General features: G+C 43.6%; 1 protein-coding gene across 1 annotated transcript; it reads left to right on the top strand.

Moving 5' to 3' along the window:
• The first annotated feature begins 17,378 nt into the window (after window positions 1-17,378).
• On the top strand, window positions 17,379-20,790 carry ticam1 (TIR domain containing adaptor molecule 1). Its single transcript, XM_084368958.1, has 2 exons — window positions 17,379-17,617; window positions 17,799-20,790. The coding sequence occupies exon 2, from the start codon at window positions 17,923-17,925 to the stop codon at window positions 19,699-19,701; it is 1,779 nt and encodes a 592-aa protein (XP_084225084.1). The 5' UTR covers window positions 17,379-17,617; window positions 17,799-17,922; the 3' UTR covers window positions 19,702-20,790.
• Window positions 20,791-21,592: the final 802 nt, after the last annotated feature.

The raw sequence follows: 21,592 nt of genomic DNA, 5'->3' as shown, positions 1-21,592 counted from the left end.
CAGCAGAGGAAGATCTTCACTGAGTCTTTGTTTTCACGACTGAATAAACAGAATAAACAAAGTGACCTTAAAGGACAACACAGTTTCAACAGTGTTCTGGGACCTTATTTTCCTCTGAGAACAGCTTGTTTATTCAGTTATGGAAAAAATAAATACTTCCGAGTTTGTGTTATTACCTCATTTATATTGTAAATATTAAAATCCTAAGTTTACACTTCTCCGTCGTGCCCCTTTCAGAAGCTGGAATCAGGGATTTTTTACTCAAACCGATCAATCAATTACCAAAATAGTTGCTGATTCATTCAACAGTTGACGACTAATTGATTAATCGCCGCAGCTCTGAGTACCGAGCATGACTCGATTTTTTGAGGTTATAAAAGAGGTTTTCATTACGTCCTTGAGAACATAACAGTGGAAAATATTTGACTTTTTCCTGATCTTTTTAGTAAAATTTGAAGGTTTTACACGCAAAACACACAATAAGCTCATAAAGTGTGGTGAAGGATTTAAAACATACTTCTTGTTACGTGTAACACATCAGGACCTCAAGGCTTTTATGCAAGTGTAGCGATGATGTTTATTTGCTTTTACTTTAGATTTTAATGCTGAACTTTTAGAAATTGAAGCGCTGCCAACATTACACAGGTAAAGGCTTTAAATACTACTATAATCAATCTTTTCATCACTAACACCATCTTTAAAAAAGTCTCTTGAGCCCAGTCCATGAAACTGGACGGATCCAGAATCGTTTACATCCCCGCAAGCTTTTCTTTCATGCTTCTTTTCTAACCCTCTCTTTACAGTTTAAACCACACGTAACACAGGAAGCATCTTCAACAAGAGAAGCACCATCTGTCGGCTCAAACTAAGCAGGTGTAAGGAAGAGAAAGACGCTCTGCGTGGACAAATAGGGTACCTCTTTGCACGTACACACCAACGTATACACCCGGCGCCGCTCTCCCCACCACAAAAAGATAGAGACACGCTCTCGCAGTCTGAGCGCTTGTTAAAAAAAGGAAGAGAGAAGATGGTTATTTGCTCTACAACCTAACTAAGGAGGTTTCCCATTGTAAAAAGGAGTGGCTGCACAGCCCCGTTTCCTTTCATCCCTCTCCTTGAGGCACGCTGCCTTTGTCTCACGGAGGACAGAACAGCCAGCCTCCCGGCTACGCTACACTGGTCAAATACCTGGGAACTACCACTGGCCTGGTGGGAAAAACAACAAGAGGAGGAGGAGGAAGAGAGGGGGGGGGTGTATAAGGTGTGAGTGTTAATCTGAGGTACGGCGAGACTGACTGGCTAAGACAGAAGAGTGTTAAATAAAACCTGTTATTACATCTCAAAAGGGAAGGAGGAGGCACTTGTACAAAGCTGCAGAGAACTGTGAACACCTGGTACCAAACTACAAGAGAAAAATGTTCTGTGGGATTGTCGAGACTTAAATCGTGACCACCTGTTTTTCACTTTTCCTCCAGTTTTTCAGTCGTCTTTCCTCCTTATTAAAAGGTAGCGACTGTGTGTGTGTGTGTGTGTGCAATTAAGATCTCTGAAGTTAAAGAAGGCCGCTTTTTTTTCCCTCTTCCCCCCCCTCCCTCCAATCCTGTACTTTCATGCCAGCTCAGCAGAAAGAAGGCAGTTCCTGTATACGGGGTACTGTATAGGGGTGAAGCGAGTCTAAGTCCTCCCCGAAACCCCGACCGCAGACGGCTGAATGTAAAGCTTTACGTGCCAGTCCGCGCGGCCTTCCTCGGCAACCAGACCTCGCTGTCACACCTCATAAAGCAGAGCTCGAGCAGCGGGGTCGTGTTTAAAAGCCAGAGGGGGGGTGGGGGGGCAGATAAGGCAAAATAAGGACAAATACGGAGGAAAATAAGAATGCACCCATTCAGGAAACTGTAGAGAAAAGAGTGAAAAGCCCCTAGACAAAAGCTCTTTAGCCGAAACTCTCATGGCATGTCTCCAGCGCGCTGAATAAGAAAAATATACTTTTTTCTGGGGGACAAATTGCAGCAGGAAACGTAAGAAAGTGAAAATGCCATTGAGGGAATCGTTAAGACCATAATCCTCTCTTCTCATTTCTAGTTTTTGCTTAGCTGTCGGAGAAGGGAAGCGAGAAACCCACAAGTTTATTTTCAAATAGTCCACAAAGAATGCTTGTCATTTCCTGGCGTTCCCCACTTCCATATGAAAGCCCCCTTTTCCTTTAGGAACAATGGGAAAGATTCCAAAAATTTCCATGGGGAGTTTCTTTTTGCGTGGCGATACAATGGAGAGCATGTTGTGACAGAAACGAGACGAGGCTGCTTCTCTCAGCTGTGACACGATCGGGGCTGATGCAGTGGTTTTTTCTTTTTTTTTTTGTCTCGCAGCTATCGTTGCTTGATGATTAAAGCGGCCACACAACAGCTGTGACGTCTCACGAACGAGGCCGAGAGTGGAGTCTTTGACGACTCAACAAACTTTTAGATAAAAAAAAAAGGAGCTTCTGAAGGGACAAACCGGACAAGTACCTGACTTTATTAAGCATAACAGACGGCTAAAATCTAATTATATCACAGAGCAGACGGTCTCACCTCTCATTCTGCGTCTACACACACACACACACCTACACATAGTCACACATAAGCCGTAAGAGTTTCTTAATTAAACAAAAGAACTCCTTTGGTCCCCGAGTGGAGAGAGTTCAAGTGTCATGTGCTCCCCGAACGGGCCGACAGGCTCTTGAAAGCCACCTGGCTTGACCCGAGCAGACCTGGGCCTTTGGCTAGACGAGAGGTCGGAGGTCATCCACTCATCTAGATGAGGCAGTATGTCGCGGTTGCCTGAGGCAGGGTGCACCAGCTAACCTTTGCATTTACCCAACAGTGCACACACGGGGAAGCACAAACACACACACATATGGCCGCAGGTTCGAGTTGCGGTGAACTCGCTCAACCCTTTAACTTGGTGAAGACAATGTGTCGGTGAGCAGCTGCTGGAGGACTTGAATTTTGCTCATTATCCGCCCGGCTCCTCTGCTTTTTATGTCTCCCTAATGATGAAATCCTGCGTTAAAAAGTTTGCATTTTAAATTGCGAGAGAGAGTGAGTCTCCTCCTCGTTTGTGTGCTCAGTGTTTGAGGATTGTCTGCTGGGAGTCATGTGGTGTTTGGGAGAAGTGAGACGCTAACCGAGCTGCATTTTCCACAAACTATAGGGAGGTTTATTTCAAGTTGTTCTGTGGAGAGAGAGAGAAGAAGTGCAACAATGGAGGAAGCACAGCGATCTGTGGCCGAGAGCCTCTCGGGCCGTGATAGCAGGTTGCATCTCGACATAATTGCAGGCTGCAGCTGATGAAACTCATCGTGTGTGATAATGAGCTACACAGGAATGACGATCATATAAGATGAGGCAACATCCAACCAATGAGAGCAGCGGGAAGACATCCACTTCTTTACCCTGACAACTCTGCCAGAGCCAAACTGAATTAAAGCCCGACGAGAGATATGCACTCTGCTTTTTCTCTTCACTTGAGGGACAAAGTGAATTATATGTAACTCGGCCCTGAGAGGGACGGAAGTGGAGCTATCACAGCACCCATCAGCGCCGCTCACTCACTCTGGACCAACTCCTGACACAGATTTTTCTCTTTCTCGCTAACAGGAGATGTTGGAAAAGGTCTGCCAGCTTTGGGTTAAATGTTTGTTTTTCTTTCCTTCTCATCAAACCACAACCCACAGCCAGTAAAAATGCAGTGCTGCTTAAGCGTCTAGCCCTACCATATCCAAATGGCAGGAGAATTTATGGACACAGCCTCATTAACCTTAAGGCATATTAGTGCTTGGCAGACTGAGAGAAAAAGAAAGCCTGTCTCAGCTGCATTTAAACTACCTGGAGTGCAAAGCCACTGACGTGTAGAGCCTCGCGATGGAGTGTGTGTATTTGGTCAGCAGTGTGCATCCTCTCAGAGTGCCCACCCTGAAAAATGAAAATGGCAGGCTGGCTGTGTTTGCCATGTGCCGGAGGCCCAAATTCCGGGAGGAAGTCAGATGCGCAAAGACTGTTTCCGAGAATTCAGGATGCGCAGAGCCCATGCCTGTAGCGCACTTATTCAATTCCTGTCTGAAAAGCAACAAAACATCCATGCACGCGTTATGCTGCACAGGAAACATAAAATATTTAAATTGCAACCTCAGCCTGTTTATTTTCCGGCTGCGTTACGCACCCATCCACGCAGACGGACCTCATCATGAGTCACGGCGTGGCGAGAGACGGGTGTCGGCTCTGAATGATCGCTGTCTGCTGTTTTTTTTTTTGTTTTTTTTTCCTTTTCTGCTCTTCAGGTGTCTCTACTCGGATTCTTTCGGCCGCTGGTAACGTCGATACAATGACAGATGGTGCGCGTAAAAAGCCGGTGCGCATTGTTCCGCCGGAAAATAATAACCACCATTTATCAGCGCGCAGAAACGGGAGACTGTCTGGTTAGTGAGATGGATCAAAGTTATATTGTTTGGGGAGGCTCCCACCAGGATTCCTCCGGGTCGTCTGTTCGCATCGTTTCAAACTTTCCAGCGCTTATAGTCTGTACACTGTGTACCATCCGTGCGTCCTGAGAAGCTTTTACACACGCTCCAAAAAAAAAAAAAAAAAAAAAAAAAAGTTGAAGCGTGCGTTAATCGGAAATCACGTTTTTTTTCTCTCTCCCCTCCTCGAGTCGCACGGATGCCCAGTTATGAAATGACCGATGAGAGAAAAAAGAAGCGCTTTTTTTTTCTACCGCTGAGCGCCAACACATCATGTCAGAGTTACACATGTGCACAATCAGCACGTTATCCACACTTTCCACCAGGATATATTAAAAAAACATCACATCACACAGCTATCATTTCCATTCTGCACACATTTTTTACCCAAACATCCTCTCTGTTTCACACTTTTACGCATTTCAACATGGTGCCATACTCACACATGATTTTTTTTTTCTCCCCCGTCAGCTCCCGCCTGTAAAAGCAGCAGGACTCACTGTCCCTCCCGAGGTGGACCGATGCGGGTTTCTTCAAGTGTGCCACACAGTGGGTCTCTTTTTTTTTTTCTCTCCCCACTCTCATCACTTCCGTCCGAGAGCAACTCTCCACAGACTGAGCGCCTGCCTCTCTTGATCCACGGATTACGTCTGTTTGAGAGGCGGGAGGGGAGGGCATCCGGTTTACAGGGATCACCGGGAGGAGCGGGATTGGCTGAGAGGAGATAGCTTGATAAAATGCGCGCTCGCCATTGGACGGCGGGGAGGAGGGAGGGCGGGGAGGGAGGGAGCAGGGTGTCGTGTATTATTCAGGAGAAACCGGGTGGGGAGAGAGGAGGAGGAGGAGGTAGAGGAGGAGGAGGAGGAGGAGGAGGATACTCGGGGCAAAGCGGCATATGCAGACAATGCCCTGTGTCTCAGAAATTCAGATTTCATTGGTGGACTTATCCAGCGCAGTTTATGGCTCCCATTAATCTCTTCATATGGACTAACAGTCAAATTGGAGCACTTATGTCAACCCAGGAGTGTCTGTGGCGGCTATTAGTGTTTGTACTGACCTCAGAGTGCTTAATATAGGCTGTGGCATCACTGCAATAACCCCACACTGGTGATTTCCTATAGGAAAAAATGATGTGACCTAAAGAAAAACCCTTTAAAAGATTAAAATGTGACGGGAAATAAAATATGCTGGACTCACCAGATGGAAGGGAACAACTATAAATAAATCAAACAGACATTATTTTGCAACATCGAAACCCTCAAGAAAGTCTGCGAGTGTGTGAATGTGTGCTCGTGTGTGTGTGTGTGTGTGTTAGCTCCCGTGTGTGTGTGTGTGTGTGTGTGTGTGTGTGTGTTTCTGCTGTATGTAGGCTACGAGAAAGCTGGAACTGCAGAATTTTCCACACAGGAGCAGGGGAGGAAATGGTGCATGGATAATTCTCTCTTCAGATCCTCTGGTACTCGCTCGGAGAGTACTCTGCTGAATCAATACTGCTCAAAGCTTTCTCATGTTCCCCTTCTCACATCAGAGGGGCCGTGGAGTCCGGGGCGGTCCATTATAGGCGTTTTCTCCAGATGATGCTTTGAATTAAAAAAAAAAAAAAAAAAAAAAACTCCAGCACTCCTTCTGTGGAGGGGTAATTACAATACTAAATCACCCTTGACCCTACAGGCCCCATGAACACACACACACACAGATTCACATCCATAACACAGGCTGCTGTTAACCTGCATACTGAGTCGATGTGTGAGCAGACAGAGAAATCCTAATAACCACAGCGGGGGCTCTTCTCTGACCGGTAGCCATGGTGATTGAACACATTTCTCCACACAGCAGAAAAGGCGGTCTGTCTGCGCTGCACCACACAGGCCTTTATTAGGCCCAGACCCTTGGACTGGAAGGAAGGAAGCACCAAGTGGAGGATCACACCCATTTCATTGTGACTCTACGATTTTACGACAGTCAAGAGGCCGTCGACCGCAAATTAGCTCCCTTTCTGGAGGAAAGGCGCTCGGCTCTTGTCTCCGTTAAACCGATAAAATAGCACGCTCAAGCCCCAACAAAGCGGCACATCATCTGATTATTGTGTGGATTTGAAGGCTCATTTGCATAACCGGTGGGAATGATGCTCTCAGAAGTATAGCACCTAGAGTTATTCAGGATTCAGTCTAATTTTCAAACATCCAAATGAGAGCAACAGCCTTGGCTTGATTTCCGTTAAGCTTCTAATCTCTCTTTCCTCTTAATTTAGCTGCAGCTTCAATCACAGCTCTTTCACAAATCTAACCGTGTGGGAGTTTGTGTGTGCGACTGCTATCATGTGAAAAAACTCATAATTCCACATTCGCGGGGTTTTAATTTGAATCGAGGGGTCATTCGGGTCTCCGTGGGATGAGAGATTCTGGCAGGACTTTCCGATAAGTCAGCCTTTTATTAAAGATGTATGAATTGTAACTTTCGGATGGTTAAAACATAATTTATTAATCGTTAAAGATTCTCAAATGGATCACTTAAACTACTTAATACTGCAGATGATTCATCTGTTAACCACTTGGACGTGGACGTTTAGGTTTTTTGGGAGAAAATTACATATGTGGAAAAAATTACATTCACTCCTGACCTGACAATAAAACACACCCTTTCATTATTCAGCACTCTCAGGCAGAAGTGCGTGTGCCTTCTTGAACTAGATTAACTAAAAAGTGCCAAAAAATACGTCTGAAAAACTCAACAGCAGTGTCTCTTTCTAGAGATCATGACCCAGTTACTCGAGATAATCCACAGACCTTGGTTCTACCAAACCACACCTGCCAGACGTATATTACTGCACAGACAGAAGTGTGCATAGGCTAGCTAACTAAGCTAGCTACTTTGACAGCTTACCTGAGGAGGAAGCAGGTAATGTTTACATCCCGTACTGAAACCTCTCCACCGTGTGTAGATGCACTCGTCTTTCTGCGTGAGAGAGAAAAAATAGTTCCGACGTGAAACTGCTCACAGAAGGTCTGTGGATCATCTCGAGGAACTGGGTCATGATTTCTGAAAAGAGACGTTTCTGTTGAGTTTCAAATGTATTTATTTGGCGCTTTGAGCACCACGAGCCGAGTGCCATCTAGTCCCATTACATCTGAGAGAAGGCAGACATCTCCTAAACCAAACATCACAAAATATATGTACTACTGATTTTGTGGTGAGCTGCCCCTTTAAGCCAGGTTCACACTTAACCTTTCAGGCACTGTTAGTTATTCTCACTGTAGCTGAGCTATGTTCAGGAACATTTCCATCTTGCACCTTCTCACACACGCCATGATAACGCGGTTACTCCACCAAATTACGCGGCCACATCAGATTCTTCGTACGGTCGGACCGCCCGCCACATAACCGAACCCTTAAGTCCTATTTAGATCACCAGAGTGCATGAAGCAAGGGACGGTAATGCGATACGTATGGATTCAAACCGCTGTAAAACTCAATAGAAGAAGAAGAAGAAGAAGAAGAAGGAGTTGGTGAGCGAGGAGCTGTTTTTGCCTGGTGCCAGTGTTCAGGTTCCTGGACTTCTCAGGGGATAGGCTGCACGTGTGAAAGGGGCTTTAGTCTCTTACGTTGCGTAATGTTAACAAACTTTAGATCGTGTTGTGAAACTGATACTGTCTTCTAAGAAATCAGTCTGAAAACATGTCTGTCGTCTCAGTTCACATAAAGTTGATATCTTTTGCATAAGGCCGATGTGCGTATTTACTCTTATGTCCATATGTGTGTGTCGGTGTGTGCGTGTGTGTGTGTGATCCAGACTCAAGCCAGCCCTGGACTCATCACAAATGGAAAGTGTCCGATGTGCTACTGTCGATTTCCATGACAACGTTTTAAGCTGAGGCTTAAAACCATGGCTGTGCCATACTGTGCCTAGGAAGAGTGACATCTCCAACTGCTTCAGTAATGAGCTGTCTAACACGCTGTCATCCTCTACAGATGGACTACATACAGTCGGCCACTCAACACTTCTAAGAATTATCCAGTCAGAAATACAGTTTTGAAGGATTACTTTGACATTTGAGGAATATTATTCACTTTCTTGCTGAGAGTTAGACAGCTCTTATGTCTGTTCAGAAAATATGAGGTCACAACCAGAAGCTGGCTAGCCTAGCTTAGCACAAAGACTGGAAACAGGGGGAAACAGCTAGCGTGGCTCCGTCTAAAGGTGACACAATCCACCCACCGGCACCTCTAGAAGCTTATTTAATAACACGGTATGACTTGCTTGTTTAATGTCAACAAAAACAAAAGGTGTGAAGACATTTTAACAGGCACAATCTGATGTCTCTGTGTTGGTGTTCCTCCAGGATAATCATTGAAATTGACCGATCACATTTTTTAATGTCATATCTTGGGGACCAGGGGAGAAAACGTGTTTAACGTTATGATAGAGTCCATTCAAACTCAAACCATCATTTCCTGAACCTAACCAAGTATTCATGTTGCCTAAACTCAACCAGACTGTAACAGAATATTTTAAAAGAAGGGGAAATAATATGTTAAGTTACTGTCGTGGAGTATAGCAATATGTTTCAGGCAGGATGTGAAACAGATGTGGACCTTGTCGCCATTGAAGCCTACAGTAAATTGAAATGATAATCCTAACACGGTGATATCAGATACATCTTTAAACAGACCGAGCCATGTCCCCGAGCCTTTGTGCTTAACCAAGATAAACATCTGCTCGCTGTATCTTCACCTATATAGTACAGACCACGTGTAAACCCACCGTGACGTCACTTATGATTTGCATGCTACCGTTACAGAGCCTCGAGTATGGCATTTCAGCTGTTTCTACATGCTGTTAGCATCTTTTCAGTCACAAGGTAGCCATGCCCTGAAGCTAACCTTGCTTTATCGTCTATTACCTTCGATATGACCATAATTTATACACTTATATTCATGCTTTATTGAAAAAGACTTGAAACTAGCGACTGAGATCATAAACTTATTCGAAAAATGTTTACCGAGGTAATAAATCAAAAGAGAAGTAGGATCATTTTTTCATAAGCTTACATACATTCGGACTTCTCTTTGGAACCAGTGAAGTCGCCTCTTGCTGGCCCTTAGAAAAAATGCAGGTATAAGGCACTTCAGACCCAGAAGCTCTGTCCACTATCCACCTTCTCATCTAACTCTCAGATAGAAAACCAAATAAACGTATTTTCCAAAAAGTCAAACTACTCTAAGCTTCAGCAGTTAAACCAGAAAGAGACACATTTCATCCACCAGTGATGTGCACATGCCAAACACACGGGGCTGTAGTGCTTTGGGAGATTTCCGAATCCAGATATCAAGTGTTTTTCCAAACTGAACAGCAGATTTTAAGCAGTTACAATCACCACCAATTTTTTTGCCTCCAATCGTAAAGTAGCCATAAAATCTGGATTATCATTAGACACACACAGGTTTTGTTTATTTGATGGGTCAGAAAAATCTTCATATAGCTGTTTTCTGGTAACTGTTCTCATACTGATAATTGCGCGTCACAGTGTGAGCGCCTTATCTCACACCATCAACAGTATGGCACAGTCCCCACCATCGCCGGACCACCTCCACCAACCCTGCCTACAACTCTGCCATCATGCATGCCTCCTGTCGGGTCTCATTCTTGCTCGATGCCAGGAGCAAATTCTCCGTCTCAATTAATCACTGAGTTTCTAATGGAATGCTTCCCTACAGGATGAGGCCCATCACAGAGGGGGCTGCAGTCAGTGCTGTCGGTGAAGCTGCTCTGATTGCCTGAATACACTCGCAGCTTTGGAGTCACTGCAGATGTCTGCTAATTGTGGTGATTATGGCGAACGGAGGGGGGTAGGAATATGTAATGAATTTCCCATTGCTTTCATGCCTCACATCCTTTGGTTATGTGCATCTGCTATACAAGCGGAGCATCCGCAGGGTTTGGAGACGGACAAAAGTGACATGGGGGATTGGGCAGGGGCTTTTGGATGGGCAGCTATTCTAGCACCAAGTGCAGCCAGATTGGGCCCATTTATTTCTTTTTGGTTCGGTTCATTTCTGATACAATGCTGGTTTTAATTCCTCTCCTCTCCTCTTCTGCTCTATGCTCTTGTTCTGTCACTTATTTTCTCCCTCTCTTTTTTTTTTTTACACATCTATGAATGTGTGGACGACGTTCTCTCCGGCCAAATTAGATCCAATTCACACTTATCAGGTCAAATCAAGTCAATTTTTATCTATATAGGCCAAATTTATAATTTGAACGTCTCTATTTTCAGACCTCTAATTAAACCCTTACACGAGAAACAAAACAAAAAAGGGTTTTAATGGGATAAAAAGGGAGAAATCTCAGGAGGAGGGGCATGCAATTCAGTTGATGTCGTATATATATAACTGGGAGAAGAAGTATTAAAATGACAATTTTATTTTGGAAATATGCCTACTCACTTTCTTGCCAGCTGTCAGATGAGAAGATCAATACGACTCCAACCGCGCCTCCTAGTAATTCAGTTAGTATATTAGTAAATTGTTAATTTATTTAAGTTGTTCTGAACGACGCAATCACTGCTTTAATTATGCAAAGAGATGTTTTATTGAGTAATTAAAACGTACCGCCTAGTAAAGGGTTTGCGTCCAGAGAAGTCTGTGTTAGGTTCAGGCAGCAAAATCAGTTTAGTTAAGTTTAGTGAAGAGATTGTGATTTCGGTTTTGGAAAAAAAATCATATGTCAAGTCACTGGTAAAATACAGATCATTAACTTTTCTTTACCTTAAAGCTGCAACAAGAACTTTCACTTTTGGTTGATTCTGGCGGCCCCTGTGGACAAAAGTGGTACAAGCGCCGCTGCCTTTGTTGTAAAGATCACGATCTGGCTAGCGTGTGCATCTGTTTTGGAAGCGAGTGAGAGAAAGATGCAAATGTATTTTAATAAAATGTTTTCTTTTAAACAAAAGCTGTGAGCAGGATCCAGGGCGATGTATTTTCTTTCGGTTATATAAGATTAATAACCGTAATATGATGAAGGTGAAATAAAGTAAACTTTGTTTTACTGCCGCACCACCAGACGAAAGAGCAGCTCCTTTCCTCTGGCTGAGAGACTCCTCAAATCACCCTCAGCATAACACCATATATAGTTTTAATTTTATAACAGAAAAATATATTTTTTCTTGCAGTCGGTGGAGAGTGCTCCCCCTAGAGGCCTGGAGCACTTCCGTGGAAAACAAATGAAAAGGTTGTTAGTCAACATTTCACTGATATGTTCATTGTCATCATTTTCGCAGCTTGCTCGGCATGTTCGTGTTTTCCTCAAAACATATTTACTGTTCTTAAATTAGTTGAGTATAAAGGTCATTTATATGAGCCAAGGCTGACCACTCTCACGTGTGCACAGTTAATACGAAACTACAGCCAGGAGCTTGTTAGCTTACTTTAGCATAAAGATCTGATGGAGGAAACAGGTCGCCTTGCTCAGTCCGGACTAAACAAAAGATGTCTATGCTATATCTTGTTTGTTTAATCTGTGCAAAAATTGAAGTGCTAAAATGACAAAATGTGTTTTTTTGGGAGGAGGTGAGGTTTCAGACAACAGAGCCAGGCTAAGCTATGCTAGCGAGCTACCAGCTGTAGCCTTTATATTTAATGAGACAGTCAGTTTGAGTATTTATGAGAATGGTATCCATCTTCTCATCTTACTCTCGACAAGAAAGCAAATAAACATATTTTTCAAAGCAAACTCATTTTAAAAATGCAATATTACGTAAATACTAAATGTAAAACCTTGCACAGTTAATTGTATTTGTGATAAAGTGCTGTAACTTCAGACTCCAAAGGCAGAAATAAACAAAATCTTAATCCGTTCCACAGTCCTCAACATGTCAGAAACACTGTTTAATTTTTTATATTTTTACAGGAGAAATAAAACGGGCGGTTGTGCTAATTTAAAAGCCGTATGTAAATCTCTTGTGCAGCTTAACAACCTATTAAATTGAGAGGATTATACATGCAACCTGAATTTCTGCACATTTTTCTCTTTATGTTTTAATGCCACTCGTGGACATGCTACTCTGGACGCTGAACTGGAACAAATCATATTCATACATTTAGCATATTAATGATGCTAAATATCAGACATTCTCTCCCCTCTGTTGCAAATGCAAACATGCCCGATTTATTGTGGATGTGCTTTTGCGAGGCAAGAGTTAGCTAATTCCTTTGGGGCGAGTGTCCTTGCTGTCACACTGATCAAAGACTTTCTCTTGATATGAGCATAAACTGCTCCATGCCCCATCACCGTCAATGTCTGTGCATGCGTGCGAGTGCGTTTTATGCAAGTGTATGTCTATGTGCGCGCGTGAGTGTATGTGACGTGAGGTGGGGGTGTTGTGTGTGTGCATATGCATCCCCCATCACCAGAGGCTGTATTATGCATTGTTGTTGGCATGGCCTACATGCTCACCCAAGCATGGTTCAGTGTGGTACAGTACACACGTCTTCCCATCTACACTGCACTCCCCTGTCGTGTCCGCAGGCCCGCTTCATTTACCTTTGCTCCTGAATTAATGCTAGTTAACTGTCACATTAACTCAGATCTGTTGGCCCGCTTTGTCAACAACATGAAGTAGCCTCGGTGTGTGATAGCCAGCGTTATTTTTGCTTTGATACACAGCACACGCATGGACTGAGTTGGCCTCGATGTATGTAGGCTCGCCTATAGCGGCAACCGTCCATATATAACCTCCATCCTATCCTATCTGAACAAAATGCACTGTTGCGTAAGAGTTTAAATGCTGCTTTGTGTTTTTTTTTCCCAGCAAAACTGTGCAGGAGAATAAAAACTTGCGTGCAGTTAGTGGCTGTATGCGTGCAGGTGTTTCTTTCAGGGCTCTCAATTGAGGCCAAACGGTGGGTGTGGACGCCCGATTGAATGAGTGCACGGCCTTGTATCTATGTATGTCTTCACATGTACATGTGTGTGGAGCGTATACTTGCCAGCCAGAAGCGAGTGTGTTAAATTCTCTTAGCATGTGTGACGAATCAAGTGGCTGGGAAAAGAGCGGCGCGTTGCACGGCCTCTCTTGGCCTCTCACAAACTGAATTCTAAAGAGGCTATCGATCTGTCAAGGTCTCAATACTTATTTCCCCCTGCCCCGATCTGGCCTATCTTATCTATTTGGCTTTGAATCTCCATCTCTGTATCTTCCACTGTGTCTGCCTTTGTATCTTCTTCTTTATTTGAATAGCCATGATGCAGAATGCGGGAGAGGGATGCAGCCATCGTGTGAGACAGATAAAAAAGAGAGAGCATCCCCCACTCGTACGTCTTTCATCCTAATCCGTAGTCTCTGTCCAAGAAAGGGCCTCCTTTTCACTTGTCTGCCCTAAAGCCTCTTATATGTGACCCCTCTGTCTCTCCCTCAGGGCTCTCTCCCACGGCCAGAAACCGCACTCACAAAAAACACTGACACACACATCTGTGCGTTTTTAGTTTAAGTAAGAGAGCTGCACGTGTTTGTGTTGAAACAAGGTAATATCTAAACCCCCTTCCCCCCCCCTCAAAAAACAAGCAGAGGTCAGAATGCATTTGCTCCAAACACCGTTAACGAAGCTGTACAAAGCCACAAACTGACAGAGCATCTTGCTATATGTTTCGCCCGAAGGTGAAGGCGAATTTACCGCCAGGCTGACTAACACAGCTGCTGGGAGAGCGTGTCTCTCGTTAAAAGAACTGACCTCAATAAAGATGGACGTTTGGCAGTCCGTTATGTAACTGACTGAGGATGATCCTGAGGCTGTGTGTTGTTTTTTTTGTGCGAGAGCTTTCATGTGTGCATCTGCTTGCATGTGTGTGTGTGTGTGTGTGTGTGTGTGTGTGTGTGTGTGTTTGGGAGGTAGGGTATATATGGTGTGAGTGTGTTCATAAGAAAATCCATGTGCATATCATGGTTAGTTAGGGACCGTATGGAAATGAACAGGGTAGGGAGGGGTCGGACTCTTCTTCTTATATTTTCTCTTATACTTTTATTTTCATTTTTATAAAAGAAAGATCCTCCTCAGTGACATTAATATTTTATTTGCATCCTTTCCTTGACTTAAAAAAACACTGCAACACTCAGGACTAGATGCTGAACAGCCCACATACCTAAACTGAAACCCTGTTTGTTGTATGTGTTGTATGGAGCTCATTTAATGGACCACATCAATTACATTATTTTCTGTAATGCATGTTTTTGTGCTTTTATATGATACTAATGCTGTAATACTCTACCACAATGGAAATCTTTACTGTGCATGTACATCAGTGTTGCAACCATTTAATTGTACTTTTAAAGTGAAGTGCCAAAGAAATAAAATAATCTTAAAGCATTTTCTCCCCATTTTCTAAAAGATAATACTGATCAGTGTTGAACTGGTCAGCAATATTCAAGTCACTAAATTAAAAAAAGAGATATTAATACATAACTTGTTATACTGCCACTGATGTCGGCACAGGCAGCTGCTCTGAGGGTCATGTAGGACTGCAAGCTCCAGTGTTTTTATTATATCTAGGTTGGTAAAATACCTGAATTCCTTATCAAACATTTCCTTCATGATCTCTTTAAATGGTCACTTTTGTATACGTGTGACACTCCAGGTATCTGCAAAAACTGGTGACTTGTACAAACATGATAACTCAACACAGCTGATAAGAAGCCTTAACTAACACACTTCACCAACGTCTACAAAACAGCTGCCAAATGCACTATTTTTGGCACTCGGCAAATGGGACGACACCAAATCCCTTTGCTAAAATATTTATCAACCTTACACAAACAATAAAACACAATAACACAATAAAATACATGAACAGAATCAGTATGATAGATACAAAGTGCATTTATTGTGTCTATTTTCATGTCAAAGTAAGAACTTTTGAAGCAGAATGTAATTGTGTGACCCATCACACTCTGTGAGCTGTAGCGGTGCGACAACCGCTTTTCCCTCAGGTAATGTTAACAGCAGTGTGCATGCAGAAAAAAAAAAATCAGATTTATTTCTGGTTGATATTTGCTAAATGATAAAGTAGAATTAACATAATTTCTAATTAGGGATGCACAAAAATATTGGTATATATCGCTGATATTCTGCCGATATGACAGGCTGATAATTATGCGCACATGTCTCAAGCGGTTAACTGAGCAGATTTCTTATTTTGCCTATGAATGTGTTCATTTTGAAAAGCATTGTGTATCTGCCGGTGGGTTATCGTGATAAGAGGAGGCATAATAAAACGAGAGAGACTCGATGTCCTGTGGAATTAGGTGGACAAAAATATGCGCATATCAGCATGGCATCAGCAATCGTCCAAAATCAGCCCGAAAATATTGGATATTTGCGAAAATCCAATATCGTGCATCCCTGTTTAGAATGTGTGTTTTAACTTTGGCTGCGAGGCAAAAAACATTGTTTACCCTCGCAGCAAGAGGAGAAGTGAGTCAGGACAGGGTTAGTGAATGTCAGAGCAGTGACGAAATCTGTGCTGAAAGCCCAACACCCTTTCAGCAGAGCAGACTCTCTGTGGTTCAGGTGGATACAGAGTGGAAAAATACTGTTTTAAGTGAGGGATGTATTGATTCCCCACCAAATAAGATACATAAAAAGATGTATTCAAAAGGAATCAGGTTCAATAAAATGCTGTTAAAGGGGCACTATGCAGTTATGGAGAAGACGTTCAAACAAGAATTGTAATATTTACAATATTTATGAGGTGATAATACAAATTTAGAAATAAACAAGCTGTTCTCAGAGGAAAATAAGGTCCCAAAGCACTGTTTGAAGCTAGAAAGGTGGCAGGGTCCGCCACATATAAACAAAGTAAAGCAGTATGAAACTGTGTTGTCCTTTGAGGTCAGTTTGTTTATTCAGTTTATTCAGTCATGAAAACAAAGAGAGTTTAATAAGTTTGTTTCACTGAAGATCTTTCTCTTCGAGTTAAAACGTCTTCCCCAAAACTACATACTGCACCTTTAAACCCGACCCCTTGTCATATAACTAATAAAACCAAGTCACGCGTATATTAACTATATAAGAGGAAGAGCAAAATAAAATGTAAATCTAGGGTGACAAAAAAATACAACAAACTGCCGTCCTTTTAGCCAAACGTATAATCCCCTCCCCCTCGACTGAAGATCATTTTCATACGGTCCCTTACTTGGCTCTGGTTGGGGTTATGCTTAAAGCAACAGAGCCGTGGTCTGGTGGCATGTGATATATAGCTCAACTCAATGTGACTTTATTCTGTACAGGCACGTATATACATACCAATGCTACAATAGACACAGAAGCCACACATCCTATAGAGTTACTGTAATTCCTCAGAAGTGGCTGTACAGTAAACATATCACACTGCACTCAGCACTAAGAACAGAGAGGCTCTCTGTCTGCACCGCATTGAGAGATTTGATGTTGGCGTGCACTCTGCCTGCTGTGACCCCACCCCTGGTAAATACAGGGTTGGAGGTTTCCTCCGTGGATAAAAATACACTTGCCTCGCAGCAGAGAGGGAGAAAAAGCCAGAAGTCTTCTCTTCTCTTCTGCGCCTATTGTGCACGAGGAGCTGAACACTCCCACACTCATCACAAGTTTGTTGTTTTGGGCAATTTGTTGTGAGAAATTTAAACGTACAAAAGTTGACAAAGTTGTCGCAAAGTACCTGTTAAAAAGGTAAAAGTCTGCATTATGTGCGAAATCTCACAACTTGTCTGTTAATGTGGAGAACTCTGTCTTGAGCAGTCACAGTTACTTTCTCAAACTTTTTTGCCTTTTGTCCCTCATGGGCTCCCTTACTTCACAGCCTGTGACGTCATCATTGTGCTGTGCAAAAGTATTTTCAAGCTGGCAGAGGCCTACAGCAACACATGTACGGTTAGAGGTGAACTTTATACCAAAAGTTTGACGAGGACTCACCGCAGCCTGTGGTGTCCCGGGGTCGATCACACGTGGCCCCTCAGAACTTCCTGTAAAGAGACAAAAAGTTTTCTGCCGGTTGAGCCGACATGGAAAAGAGGCTCTGAGTGACTTCCTTGTTTGAGCTGGCAGCACACTGACCCATTTTAATCTTATGGCGCTTAAAATGCTACACTGGTGAGTGTCTGCCGGCAAGTTTTTGATTGTTTGAGTGTCAGAAAATCAGTCAAAACTTTGATTTAAACAGAAAGTTTGATCTATTAAATAGCATTTGCACCTACTTTTTGAACATGCAGGCAAAGTACAGAAGGCCAATCATTGTTGTGACCTTATTGTGTTGATTTTTATCTCTTCACAGAAACAAGAATGTCTGTGAAATTGTGCACCTCTCCCTTCAAGAGCAAGTTTTTGAAGGAATGAAGAAGAACATTTTTTGAGTTTTACATGTGATCCTATCCGCTTCCGTCGAGTAAAAACTGAAAATGAGTCACGCAGGAGAAGAAAATCCGGGGACGGGACTGAGAGACGCCTTCGACCTGCTGGTTAAGGCACCTCAGGAGCGACTGATCAGCCTGACATTCAAGCTGGGCGAGTCTCCTGAAGATACTATCGTGCACGCCTTGTGCCTGATCGTTCTCCAGAGAGAGGCGGAGGCGATGAGCAAACTCCAGGCGCTGGGGGACAACTACCTCGCTAAACATCTGGCTGAAAAGTGGCAAACGAGTGAAGGCAAACTAGAAGATTTTGCTGTGCACTGTGGTAATTTCCAAGAGTTTACGCTGGAATCTTTGACTGTGTTGGCTCGCATTTTCAAAGTCTTGTCAGACAAAGAGCTGTGTGATCCACTTTGGAGAAATCTGGCGTATAAGAGAGCCATTTCCCATGATGACCAGAAATCAAGTGACAGTCTGGAGTATGATAAACTCAGAGAGGAAGTTAAACTTGTCTGCGGGCCCGATTTGTTTACAGAGTGGACGTGCTTCCCCACGGATCTCAAGTCAGGGTCTTGCCATGACCCTCATAGCAGCCTGGGTGAAGGAACTCTGAAAGTTACTCTGTCCCAGGATCAGTCAGAGACAGCACACGGCCTGCCCAGCCCACTGCAGGCGAGCTCCTCAATGCCCTCGTACCCTACTCATCTAGAGATAAGTATACCTCCAACAGCCTCGTTTCGGAGTCAGGAAACATCAGAAACATCCAAACCAAATGTTCCCGTTCCCCCTGTGAATGAAAATGCAGCAGGGCCATCTGAGACATCCGAGGAGCCTCAGCTTAAATCCTGCGAGCTGTCTAAGAAACATTTAGCAGCAACGCTTGCTGCCGGGAACATTAAGTTGGACAATCTTATCACTCCGACTCAACCCACCAAACCGACCGCTGAGCCAAATATTGCACTACCTGCTGCAGCAAACATTATTCTACCCAAGATGCCTGCTGCAAATGTAAGTAAGGCTGCAGAAGAAGAAGAGGAGGAGGAGGAGGAGGAGATGTTTTACGCATTCGTCATCCTGCATGCGCCCGAGGATGCGGATATAGCCGAAAGCATGAGGGAGAGACTGGAGAGGGTCATCGGTAGTGAATTTGAAGGTGCAACATTCTCAGACAACTTCGCCACCCCGGGAAGGAGCACCCTGAGGTGCGTGGAGGACGCCATTAACAACACAGCCTTCACCATCCTGCTGCTCACCAACAACTACAACACCCGCATGCAGGAGGTACAGACCAACTCCGCTCTCATCAACTCCATACAGTGCAATCACAAGTACAACACCGTCATCCCGCTGCTGCCACAAGAGAATGGCATGCCCAGGGAGAGCATCCCTTTGGTTTTGCGGACACTGGTATTACTGGAGGAGAGGAGGAATTTTGAGAGAAAGACGCGAAATTCAATGTCTCGGGCAAGGATTAAAAAACAGTGGAAAATATGGTGTGAGGAGCAGAGAGTGAAGAAGCAGAAAGACAGACAGGAGAGACTAAAGCAGCTAATCCAACATGAAAAGCAGATGATCAAAGAGTGTGGAGCAGCACATGTGCTGGAGGAGGAGAGCTTCAGGCTTTTAATGGCACATAAACTTGTTCTGGGTCCCGGGGTGCCACCAGGACAGGTTGGTGGTGACGGCAGGGCTGGGTGGCAACAGCAACCCAATATTTGTATTCAAAATGCTAGGTACATCATGATCGGAGATCAATCTCGAATGAACGTGGACTTGGGTGGAGGCGCGGACAAAGAGGACTCAGATCACAGCGAGGAGGAGCAGTAATGATGATGGTATCATCATTATGCTGAGAACAGGATGAATTTTTCTTTTCTTAACACTACAAGGTCACAGCCGCCGTGGGGTATTCACTGCAGATTGTTTTTCTGTATCTCAACCTTATACTTAAAGACAATCCAATAAAACTGTCACAAAAGCAGTTAAGTGCCATCTTAATGATTTTGGAGGAACAGAGCATTTCAGATGGATATTTAACAAAAGACTGCCATCTAGTGACCGATCTCTGGTACATGCTTCCTGGTTTCTTGAGCTGCATGAGCACACTTTCAGCACTAGGGAGCGATGCTGTCTCACACTCTTTGTTGCCCTTGACTGCGCTGCTGCTCTGGTGCCTAAGAGCTAAAAGACATTTGATTTTAGTATTTTCCATATTGTCCCAAGTGTTTACACGAGTGCGTGTAGGTTTAGATAATTATGTGAAGGTACGGTTTGGTGTAACTGTAAATGTAAAACTGAAGTTTGTTTTGGTGTCGTCGTCCGACCTGATCTTTGATTTCCTGTGCCTGTGACGACTGTCTGTCATGTCAACATATCAACATATCGTCAGATGTTTAAAATCAAGTTGGGTATGAGCTTACAGAGACTTGGATTATGCCACGCGAGCTGTATGGAGCCGTTTTCTGTCCATATTTCTGTTCCTGTCCTCATTTCTTTTCTTTTTTTCTTTTTTTTTTGGGTTGGCTGCTGTGAAGCTCCAGAAATGTTTTGTGGGCTACGAAAACTTCACCTGACTCTCCATCAGCATGGGTGTGAGCAGATAATGACTGAATTTTTTCAGTTTGGGTGGACTTATCCTTTAATATTTATCTCATCTGCTCAGGTCCAACCCACATATCTCAGACATCTATGAGCCAAACTTAGACAGGTTGCTTTTAATAGTTCAAACTGAAAATGAGGACAGACTGACTACCTAAAAACACTTGACTTTGTCTCTCTATAAATATTTTTTACACTTTTATTCTTGTATATTCTTGTTGGGATCTTCTTAAATACGGTTGTTTATATATATATATTATTTCCGCCATGTAATGTTTTCTGATGCACTTTGAAGGTATTTTATAAATAAAGTGTTATTCCAAACGTCCTGCAGTCTCATCCATACAGCGCTGAAGAGCCACCTTCACCTGCGTGTGTCATGTTGTCGCTGTCAGGTGAGAATCCTGCACAGCGCCTCCAGCATATGTTTCTGACCTGATAGGACACTGAAGAGCAGTGTGAGCAGTCTCAGTGTCGCTCTAGTGTGGGGTAACCTCACTTTTTTTCACCTGAGTGGACACACATGCTTCATTTATCCCTGACTATCACAAAAACAGTCCGGGATGAAAGTAATTTCTTCTGCCAAAGTTTTTGTTTTAAAGGTGCAGTATGTAAGAATTAGTCGAATTTAAACAAATCGGGACTGCATACCACCATAGTAACTGCTAACTGTAGCTGCTGTTAGCCAGTATGCTCAGTTACCTGTGCAGTTAGCGGTCATTTTAGCTGACTCTGCCCGGACTGGGAGGTCGACGCACAAACTCACCTCATGAGGTTTAAACCAAGGATGTTATATTATATCTGGACGTAGCCTTGGTAGCTGAGCTCCTTTCACTCCTCTGAACGCTGCTCAGTGGCGTTTTGAAGCCAAAATGAAAATACCCAGATCTTCCGTGTTGTGCCACCCATAAAGCGAGCACGCTGCCGACAGGCCGGCTAACTTCCGGTTTAACACCCGGCTAACTTGAATCGGGATAAAATGATTTAATAGTGCGGCTCCTCTAGAATTTTTTAAGTGTTATTGGACCGAATGGCTCAAATCATGATAGTGAAACGTGTCATGTCGCGGGGGTTGTGACGCTCAACAAAAAATAAATGTATCCACGGTTTTACAGACACC

Source organism: Pagrus pagrus, assembly GCF_965226575.1.
Source record: "Pagrus pagrus genome assembly, chromosome: 12".
NCBI lineage: Eukaryota > Metazoa > Chordata > Actinopteri > Spariformes > Sparidae > Pagrus > Pagrus pagrus.
This window is presented reverse-complemented; position numbering and strand designations above follow the sequence as displayed.

Coding starts and splice junctions, on each gene's coding strand:
- ticam1 (XM_084368958.1), top strand. CDS start 17,923: ATGAGTCACGCAGGAGAAGAAAATCCGGGGACGGGACTGAGAGACGCC.